The following is a 10,066-nucleotide window of genomic DNA, read 5'->3' as shown; positions in this document are numbered from 1 at the left end:
GTCCCCAAGGAGGGGGACTACTTACTTGAGCCTGAGGAGAGTCTGTGTTGAGGGGAGACACCAGGCCACCCCAGGTCTGAAGAGAGTCAGGGAAGATTCGCAGTGGGCCGGGGGGAACGGGGCCTGCCCTAGCCATTCAGAATTCCCCAGGGCCTCTGAGCGAGACCCCTGTGCTGAGACCTCTCTGCCTGTCCTGGGGGAACCCCTCCCACCAGGACCTCCCTGGGGGTCCCTGAGAGAGCAGAACAATTGCTACCCATCTGCCCTCTGCTGGCCATCTTCTCATCGACAAGAGCACCTCCACATCCTGGGGATCGCTTTCCTGTCTGGCTGGTTTGACTGCCCCGGCTGCCCCGGCCCCACCCAGGAAGGCCCCTCCTGGTCCGCTCTCCAGGCTCTAGGGTTCAGAGCCTCCACCCCAGGTCCCTGGCTGCCTCTTAGGACTAGGTCCCAGGGTCCTCAGCTCCTGTCAGGGCTGGGCCTCGGCTCCCAGGGCCCCAGTCCCACACAGGACCTAAGCCCCCACCAAGGAGCTCCAGACTCCCACACGTCTCTCTGCAGTGCCCCAGGCTGGGCCAAGAAGACATTCTGTCCAGTCCTGAGTGTCCCCCCAACGTCCCCATATCTGCCCATCCACTGTCCTCACATCCCACCATGCCCTGGAGTTGTCCCACACCCCTGACTTACTCCAGCACCTTCTCCGTTAAAGCTGGCCTCCCTCGGGTCACCTCCGGGGCGCATGGTTTCTCTTCATTTCCACCAAATATGGCAGGAATGATTTATACCTATGGCGCACACCCTTTGCCCAGCACCCCCCCCCCCAACATTTGGGGTTTCCCTCCCACCACAGCTGACCTGTCAGTGTCCATAGTGATCTCTCTGTGGCCACGCTGAGGGCTTCCCCTGGCTCCCTTGTCCTGACTTCTCGGGGTCCCTTCCTCCTTCCTGAACTCTCTCTTCTCTCTCTTCCCCACTCCTTCTCTCTCTCCTCTTGCCCCTTGGGCCCTCAGGACTCCTCCCAGGCCTTCATCCTTCCCCACATCCCCCCCAGGCCAGGTCACCCTCCCTATGGTCCACATGGGAATCTAGTGTCCCCTGTGTGCCTCCCCTGGACGTGGCAGTGGTTCAGAGCTTGGGTCTAGAGCCAGAATGCTTGGGGTCAAAGCGTGTCGCTGGCACCCAGCTGGGTGCCCTTAGGCGTTTTTTTGTGTGTGTGTCTTGATTTTCTCTTCCATAAAATGGAGCTATTAAAATGTATGTGTAGGGATCGGATAAGTCTTCTAAAGCACTCAAGACGTGTCTAAAGGTTTCAGTGTTCAATCTCCTAATCTGACATCAGCATTTTCTCCCCTAAAGTGCTCCTTATCCACGTCCCTGTCCCAGGGACCATCCCTGAGCCCTGGTCCTTGTTCTGGATGGTTCCTTTCTTTCCCCCCCACAACCTGTCAGTCCCACAGCCTGGCCTCCTGGCCGCCTGTCTCATACACCAGCCTCCTCCCCTGCACACCAACCTCCCTCCCCTGGGCCCCGCTCCAGGTTCTGGGCCTCCACTCTTGTCCCCGCCACTCTTATTCACACGGTAGCTTTCTGACACTTAAATCTGACCCTGTCCTCCCTTGCTCAGAGCCCTTCTGTGGCTCCCCACTGCCCTCAGATAAATGGGTCCAGACTCCTTAGCCTGGCATTCAAGACCTTTTACCACCTGGTCCTGCTTCAGCGGCACCTCCCTCCCCCATGGCAGCCACAGGCAGGGGCGGGTGTTTGCTGAACACGGGGACACACACACACACAGACGCACGCACGCACACACGCATCTCCCAAGCTCTTCACCTCTGCTTAGGAATGTCCCAGTCCTCCATGCCAGAGGTCCAGGATTGGACTTCCTTCTCAGTTGACCCTTCACCTGGGTCCAGCCCCTCCGGGCTTCCGCCACTGGGGTGGGGGAGGGGGCTCGACCTGCCACCCCACCCCCCATTCCAGCCTGGGGCTCAGGTCTCCGACAACAGAACCAGAGCCACTCAGCAACGCTGGAACCCACTCGGGGGGGCCTGGGGCCCCTCGTCCCAAGCCAGGAGGGCTTTGGGGGAGGGGTGTGGCCCCTGGCAGACTGGCAGTGTGGCCCAGGGGGCTGGGGGGCGCCAGGGAGGTGGGGGCGAACCTCGAAGCGGGAGGCACGAGTGCGGTTCTCCTTCCCTCGCTGGGGGGGCCTTGGAGCCGGTGGCGGGCGGGAAGCCTTCGAAGGCAGAGCCTGCGGGGCGGGGGTGGTGGCAGGGCCGCGTCCAGTGGCAGGGGCACCATGGCCACCATCCAGTCGGAGACCGACTGCTATGACATCATCGAGGTGCTGGGCAAGGGCACCTTCGGGGAGGTGGCCAAGGGCTGGCGGCGAAGCACGGGCGAGATGGTGGCCATCAAGATCCTCAAGAACGACGCCTACCGCAACCGCATCATCAAGAACGAGCTGAAGCTACTGCGCTGCATGAGGGGTCTGGACCCAGAGGAGGCCCACGTCATCCGCTTCCTCGAGTTCTTCCACGACGCCCTCAAGTTCTACCTGGTCTTCGAGCTGCTGGAGCAAAACCTTTTCGAATTCCAGAAGGAGAACAACTTCGCACCCCTCCCTGCCCGCCACATCCGCACGGTCACCCTGCAGGTGCTCAGAGCCCTGGCCCGGCTCAAGGAGCTGGCCATCATCCATGCTGATCTCAAGCCCGAGAACATCATGCTGGTGGACCAGACCCGCTGCCCCTTCAGGGTCAAGGTGAGTGGGGCGGCCCTGGCGTGGCGGCATCCCTGGTTCTTGTCTTCTCCCAGCTTCCCCCAGCCCTGGACACTCTCCTGTCGCTAAGGTCTCCCTTGTTCCACCTCCCAGCCTTGAGGTCTCCCCTTCCCTGCCCATGATGCCTCTCCCCACATTCTGGCCCTAAAAGCCTGCCCATCTGCTTGTCCCGATTCTGACATTCTCTGTCCTGGACCTGAGACCTCCCCCTCCTTCTCCAATTCATAGTTCAGCTCCTCTGGCCCAGTTCTGTCTATGTGGGGCTGACATTCTAGTGGGGGAAACAGAGTCGCCAAGATAAATGAGTCAAATGTGGTATGTGAGTGAGAAGGAGAAAACATAAAGCAGGGAGGAGGAGCATGTGGGGTGTTGATTGGTGGTGGTAGTAGTGAGTGAAACTGTAGACACGTCGGTCAGGGAGACCTCACTGAGAAGGTGACATTTGAGGAAAGTCCCAAAGGAAGGAGGTTGCCATGTAGACATCGGGGGAAAAGCATCTGGGTAGAAGGAACTGTTAGTGCAAAGGCCCTGAGGTAGGAGTAATCTGAGTATATATGTTTGCGAAGCAGCCAGGAGGCCAGGGTGGCTGAAGCAGAGTGAGAAAAGGAAGGACATGGGATCAGGGAGGTGATGGGGCTGGGAGACACACAGGGCCTCATGGGCCACAATGAGGATGGGTTTTATTCTGTGTAAGATGGGGCCACAAGAGGCTTCTGAGCAAAGAGGGGCTGTGATCTGGCTCAGGTGTTCCCAGGGTCTCTCTGGCTGCATGAAGGCAATAGCCTGCTAGGGGCAGGATCAGGAGGGCAGTGAGGGGTGTCTGCTCTGCTCCAGGTGGGAGGCCTGGGTGTGGGGGTGGAGTCGGGTAGTGGGAGGAAGGGACATGGTGCGTTCTAGGTAGGTTTGGAGCTACTGACAACAGGATTTGCTGACTGATCTTATGTGAGGTGTAAGAAAGCACTTGATTGGAGATGAGAGCCTGATGGCCCGAGCGACTAGAAGGATGGAAGCGCCATTCTTCGTTACAGACAGTTTGTTCATTAACAAAGATTTACTGGGACGCTTGGGTGGCTCAGATGGTTAAGCGTCTGCCTTTGGCTCAGGTCATGATCTCCAAGTCCTGGGATCGAGCCCCATGTCGGGCTCCTGGCTCAGCGGGGAGTCTGCTTCTCCCTCTCCCTCTGCCTCTCCCCCTGCCTGTGCTCTCTCTCTCTCTCAAATGGATAAATAAAATCTTTAAACAAAAAACAAACACTTACTGAAGACCCACTCTGGACCTGACCCTGTGCTGGGCACACAGAAGCACCTCCCATACATGTCACAAGTCCCTGGGCCCCCTATCCCAGCCCTGGACCCCTGCCTGTGACCCCCAGTCCCAGACCTGGCCCTTTCACCCTGGACCCCTATCTCTGCCCCCAAATCCCAGACCTGGCCCCTCTGCTCTGGCCCCCTGCCTATGTCCCCCATCCCAGGCCTGGCCCCTTCACTCAGGACCCCTTCCTCCCTCTGTCCCACAATCCCAGACCTGGCCCCTCTGTCCACTTCTGGGCTTGTCACTGTCTGGTGAAGGGTCTGAACTAGGAGCAGGCGGGGCTATGAAGTCAAGGTCTGGTCAGTTTTGGTCACCACTGTGTCCTTGGCATCTCCCAGCACAGTGCTGAGGCGGGGTCAATGCTAAATGAATTCAGAGTCACAGGGAGATAGGCAGGCAGGAAAAGGCAGATCATTTTGCCCTAAGAGATGGAAGGACAGAGCACCAAGGAAGGAGAGACTCCCACAAACACAGCAGGGGACAGACAGGACAGATCCACAACACCTGGCCGGCGTTGGCCCGCTCCTGTGTCTGTGGAATGAATGAATGACTGGATCCCGTGAACACTGAGTGCCCCAGGTCTCTCACGCTCTGAGATTCAGGCCTCAGCCGTCCGCACTCAAGAGTGCAGGTTAATAACCCTTCCATCGTACCACCTTCTGCAAATAGAAGGTGAGGGATGGCTGAATGAAAAGCAGAGAAACTCAGAGGGGGAAACTGAGGCAGGGATCAAGATAGAGTCTTGGAGATTCAGAGTGAAAGTGGCACAGGGTGCCTCCCAGCTGCATTGGGAAAGATTTTCAACCGTCCCGGGCGCTAGAGCAGTGGGTATTCATCGAGTCCCATCCTGGTCCTGTTGGAGCAGGGCAGGGGGCTGCTGTGAGGGGTGTCCAAGGTACCTAATGATGAAGACAGAACAGGGCGGGCTTCAGGGAGGTGTCTTCCTAGCAGGTGACCCAGGGATGGAGACGGAGAGAGACACAGAGAGATGAGAGACACAACGAACAGCAAAGCAATGAAGAGGCAAAGAAAGAACGAGACAGATATGAAAAAAGAGGCAGAAGGAAGCAGAATGGCAGGGACATAAAAGCCCATTCATTCATTCATTCATTCATTCACTCATTCCTGACTGAGCCCCTAACTGTGTGCCGGGCATTGTTCTAGGCGGCTAGGGATGAGCAGTGAACAGACAAAATCCCTACCCTGATGGGACTGCATCCTAGCTGGGTAGATAGACGATGAACTTGACTAAAAAGGTAAAATATATAGGATGTGAAATGGTGTTAAGAGTTCTGGAGAGGGGCGCCTGGGTGGCTCAGTCATTAAGTGTCTGCCTTCGGCTCAGGTCATGATCCCGGGGTCCTGGGATCGAGCCCCGCATCGGGCTCCCTGCTCGGCCGGGCGCCTGCTTCTCCCTCTCCCACTCCGCCTGCTTGTGTTCCCTCTCTAGCTCTCTCTCTCTCTCTCTGTCAAATAAATAAAATAAAAAAATCTTTAAAAAAAAAAAAGAGTTCTGGAGAAAAGCAGGGAGCCAGGAAGGGGGATAGGAACGGTGGGGGAGGCTGTTTTTCATAGGATGGCCAGGGGAGGTCCCCTCCACTGAAAAGGTGACATTTGAGACCTGAGATGAGGGAGTTGTGTGGACATCTGGGGGAAGAGCATGCCAGGCAGAGGGAACGGCCAGTGCAAAGGCCCTGAGCTGGAAGTGCGTCTGGCTTGTTCAAGGGACAGTGAGACACCTGTGAGAGGGAAAGCAGGAGGTGCTGAAGGCAGAGAGGTGATGGGGCAGATTACTCGAGCCTTGGGGGCCACAGTGAGGACGTTGGCTTTTATCACAAGATGCCTCGGGAGGTGTGCATGATGAGCAGACTGGGGTGCAGAGGGGAGGAGCAGGGAGACCAGCAAGGAGGCCCCTCCATCAGCCTCGGTGGAAGATGATGGAGGACGGGGCGGTGTGGGGGGAGCCGAGGCTGGGACGAAGAGGGGGCCGAGTCTGGATCTATTCAGAAGGTGGAGCCGACAACCTTTGCTGATGGGCGAGGTGTGGCATGAAAGACAAAGAAAGGGATCCTAACCCTCACAGGCATAAGTCCTAGTGGAACGAAACAGAGACAAACACACAAAACCAGAGACAAAGACGGGCGAAGACAGGCACATAAACAAGAGATAAAGACTCTCAGACACAGCGACAGTCAGATAGCAGGTGCAGAGAGACACAGGCGAGAGCCACAGGGGAGACCTAGATTGGTTGTCCCTGTCCCCTGCCCTGCCCACCTGCCTCCCCACCCCCCCACAGGTAATTGACTTTGGCTCAGCCAGCATTTTCAGCGAGGTGCGCTATGTCAAGGAGCCATACATTCAGTCGCGCTTCTACCGGGCCCCCGAGATTCTGCTGGGGCTGCCCTTCTGCGAGAAGGTGGACGTGTGGTCACTGGGCTGTGTCATGGCCGAGCTGCATCTGGGCTGGCCCCTCTACCCGGGCAACAACGAGTACGACCAGGTGCGCTACATCTGTGAGACCCAGGGCTTGCCCAAGCCCCACCTGCTGCACGCCGCCCGCAAGGCCCACCACTTCTTCAAGCGCAACCCCCACCCCGATGCTGGCAACCCCTGGCAGCTCAAGTCCTCGGCCGACTACCTGGCTGAGACCAAGGTAGGGGAGGGCAGGGGATGTGGGGGCTGCTACATCGACAAAACAATCTGGGCTAGACCTCAGAGAGGACGGGAAGTTTGAGGGTCAGCTCAAATCACAGCAAGTCACAGCAAGAGAGATGTGGGTGAGACCCCGGGTGGCACTGGAAGTACATGGCGGCTCCTCTTGAGTTTCATGGCGAGGGCTCGGCAAGCTCGTGTAGCAAGCAAGCTGGGAGGCCTGGCGGGCTGGGCTTGGGGGTGGAGGCTCCGGGAGCAAGAGGGATCTGGATTTGACTCCAAGGGGGACTAGAGGTTGGGGGCAGCTCCTCTGCTAGCGGCTGGTAGGGGCTGGAGCCGTGGCTCTGGGGAGGCCCGGAGGTCTGGGGGAGGAGTGAAACTTGGCTCAGTGAGACTCTGGGTGAGGTGGCAGGAGGACCAAAGAACCCAACCTGGTATGTTTCCTGCAGCAGTAGGAGGGCTCTGGGGCAGACCAGAGGGGCTCTCCCCGCAGCAAGAGAGCTCCAAGTCAGATTATGGGCAGAACTGCAAGTCGAGGTTCAGGTGTGTGGACTTCATGGCAACAAGAGAGCCCTGGACCAGACCGGAGGGCAGACTGGAAGCCGGGGGCGGAGGGAGTAGGTCATGCGTGGGCCCCGCTGCAGGAGCACCCGAGGCCCAAGGCCCGGACTCGATGTCAACCCCGGGCCCCCCCTGTGTCCCACCAGGTGCGCCCCCTGGAGCGCCGCAAGTACATGCTCAAGTCACTGGACCAGATCGAGACGGTGAACGGTGGCGGGGCGGCCAGTCGGCTGCCCTTCGCGGACCGCGAGGCGCTGGCGGAGCACGCCGACCTCAAGAGCATGGTCGAGCTGATCAAGCGCATGCTGACGTGGGAGTCGCATGAGCGCATCAGCCCCAGCGCTGCCCTGCGCCACCCCTTCGTGTCCATGCAGCAGCTGCGCAGCGCCCACGAGACTACCCGCTATTACCAGCTCTCCCTGCGGGGCTGCCGCCTCTCGCTGCAGGTGGAGGGCAAGCCGCCCACGCCGGTGGCAGCTGCGGCGGAAGACGGGCCCCCCTACCACCGTCTGGCTGAGGAGGAGGCGGCTGTGGGCATGGGCAGCGTGGTGGGCAGCGGGCCCTTCTTCTGCGAGAAGGCGCCGGGCGTGCAAAGGGCCATTGATCAGCTGGACGACCTGAGCCTACAGGAGGTGGGGCGGGGGCTGTGGGGCGAGAGCCGAGCCGACGTGGTTCCTGACATGCTGGCTCCTCTCAAGGCCGCCGCCGCGGGCCGCCGTGTGCCCGACTCGGGCCCCGAGCCCATCCTGGCCTTCTATGGCAGCCGCCTGGCAGGCCGCCACAAGGCCCGCAAGCCACCCGCAGGCTCCAAGTCGGACTCCAACTTCAGCAACCTCATCCGGCTGAGCCAGGCCTCCCCTGAGGATGATGGATCGTGCCGGGGCAGCGGCTGGGCAGAAGGAGAGCGCCTCGGGGCCTCCGCGGAGCTGCCCACCCTCCCGCAGCGGGATGGGGATGGACCAGACATCAAGGATATGACCATGGATGCTGATGTAAGCCCGGTGGGCTGGCCAGGGTGCGGGTGGTTCTGGGATCAGGGCCTCCCTGAGCTCCAGGATGGGGGGGTACAGTGAACCAGGCCTGGCGCCCCCCCCATCTGCATTGCCTGCAGCTGGCTCAGGGTTCAACACATACTAGTCCACTCTCAGGATGTGACGAGGCTCAGCAAACACTAACCCACGTTCAGGATATGATTAGGATTTGATACGGCTCAGGGTACACTAACCTGTATTCAGGATGTAACATTCAGCACACGCTAACCCACCCTTTTACAAGGTGATAAGGCTCAGCACACACTGATCACTTCAGGATGTAAGGCTCAGCACACACTAACCCATATTCAGGATATAAGGCTCAGCACACACTAACCTGCTCTTAATGATGTGATGAGGCTCAGCATATACTAATCCACCTTCAGGCGGTATAGAAACTCAGAACACCTTAATCCACCTACAGGAAGTGATAAAGGCCCAGCACTCAGTACAAGGCCTTAGCAGGTGCTCACCCATCCTCAGGAAGAAGTGACAAAGCCTCAGAGACACTAATAGTCCCTCAGAGCACATTAAGGTCTCCGCACACACTGTTTGAACCCCCAAGTTGCGATGAGGGTTCAGGACCTATAAAATCACCCTCAGGAAGTGACAAGGGTTCAGTTGGGACTGGAGAGAGTCCAGGAGGGGCTGGCCAGGGGCTCCTTGGCTGATGGTCCTTTCTTCTCCTCCCCAACAGAGGCTGGGCCCTGAGCTCTTCGACCCCAGCAGCTGCCCTGGGGAGTGGCTGAGTGAGCCAGACTGGACCCTGGAGGGTGTCAGGGGGCCACGGGCTCAGGGGCTCCCACCCCGCCACGCTCACCCGCACGGCCCGCCCCGGGCCACCAGCTTTCTGCAGCACGTCGGTGGGCACCATTGATGGTGACCCCACCCCTGCCCCTCACTGGGGGCTGCACTAGCTGGGCTGGTCTCCCTTCCTCAGAAGCCATTTCCTGAACCCACAAATTATTCTTACAGAAAGATAGTTATCCAGAAATTCCCCATTACCCTCGCCCATGGTGCATGCCAGCACAGAACGCCCCGAATGCAGGAGGGCCTTGGGGTCTGGCCTGTGGGCCCCCTGCCCGGGGGTGGGGGCAAAGGGACACAGGAAGGGGGCTGCCCCCACTGGCCCTGAGCATGCCCTCGGCCCTGCTGCCTCTGCCTATTTCAATAAAGAACTGTTGAGCAGCTCTGCTTGAGGCCTGGACTGGAGCTGGGGTGGGGTTCAGTTTGGCGCCTGGGACCCTGATCTCTGATGCGGCTGCGCTCAGCTGGTCCCTGCCAGGGACAGGCTGACCCATCCCCTAAGTATGCTAAGTGCTTGGCACGCGAGAATCCGCCCTTGGAACATTCCCCATGTTCAGCAGGTGCCAAGGCGAGCTTGCCATATGCCAAGGTCTCATCTGTAGACCTGCCCTTGCCACGCGTATGGGCTTGGCATGCCCTCCTCACCCACGCTCGGGTCATGGTTAAGTGCGAATTCCCTTGGCAGGCATAAACTCACGCTCGGTGCACACTCGGGTGTTTGGACATGCGAGGCCAGCCTTGGGAGCCGGTGATGGTTCGGAGCGTGCCCGTCTGGGAACATGCTCGATGTATAGCACATACTACCTATGCTGACTACGTGAGGCTCCGCTCACGCCAGGCCCTGTGGTCACGCTCTGCACGCTCAGCACATACTCGCTCACGAGCACTCACGCCAGCACGAGCCAAATCCACGCTAAGGGCATA

General features: G+C 59.2%; 1 protein-coding gene across 1 annotated transcript; it reads left to right on the top strand.

The window, feature by feature from the left end:
- Positions 1–51: 51 nt before the first annotated feature.
- HIPK4 (homeodomain interacting protein kinase 4) lies at positions 52–10,055 on the top strand. The gene is made up of 4 exons (XM_045890380.3): positions 52–2,761; positions 6,388–6,744; positions 7,451–8,296; positions 9,033–10,055. Exons 1-4 carry the CDS (start codon positions 2,297–2,299, stop codon positions 9,210–9,212), a joined length of 1,848 nt encoding a protein of 615 aa, XP_045746336.1. The 5' UTR covers positions 52–2,296; the 3' UTR covers positions 9,213–10,055.
- Positions 10,056–10,066: the final 11 nt, after the last annotated feature.

Source organism: Mirounga angustirostris, unplaced genomic scaffold (assembly GCF_029215605.1).
Source record: "Mirounga angustirostris isolate CCGP_5_RB_7025 unplaced genomic scaffold, mMirAng1.0.hap1 SCAF_16, whole genome shotgun sequence".
Lineage (NCBI taxonomy): Eukaryota > Metazoa > Chordata > Mammalia > Carnivora > Phocidae > Mirounga > Mirounga angustirostris.
This window is presented reverse-complemented; position numbering and strand designations above follow the sequence as displayed.

Coding starts and splice junctions, on each gene's coding strand:
- HIPK4 (XM_045890380.3), top strand. CDS start 2,297: ATGGCCACCATCCAGTCGGAGACCGACTGCTATGACATCATCGAGGTG. Junction 2,762..6,387: donor GCTGCCCCTTCAGGGTCAAG/GTGAGTGGGGCG, acceptor ACCCCCCCACAG/GTAATTGACTTTGGCTCAGC. Junction 6,745..7,450: donor ACTACCTGGCTGAGACCAAG/GTAGGGGAGGGC, acceptor GTGTCCCACCAG/GTGCGCCCCCTGGAGCGCCG.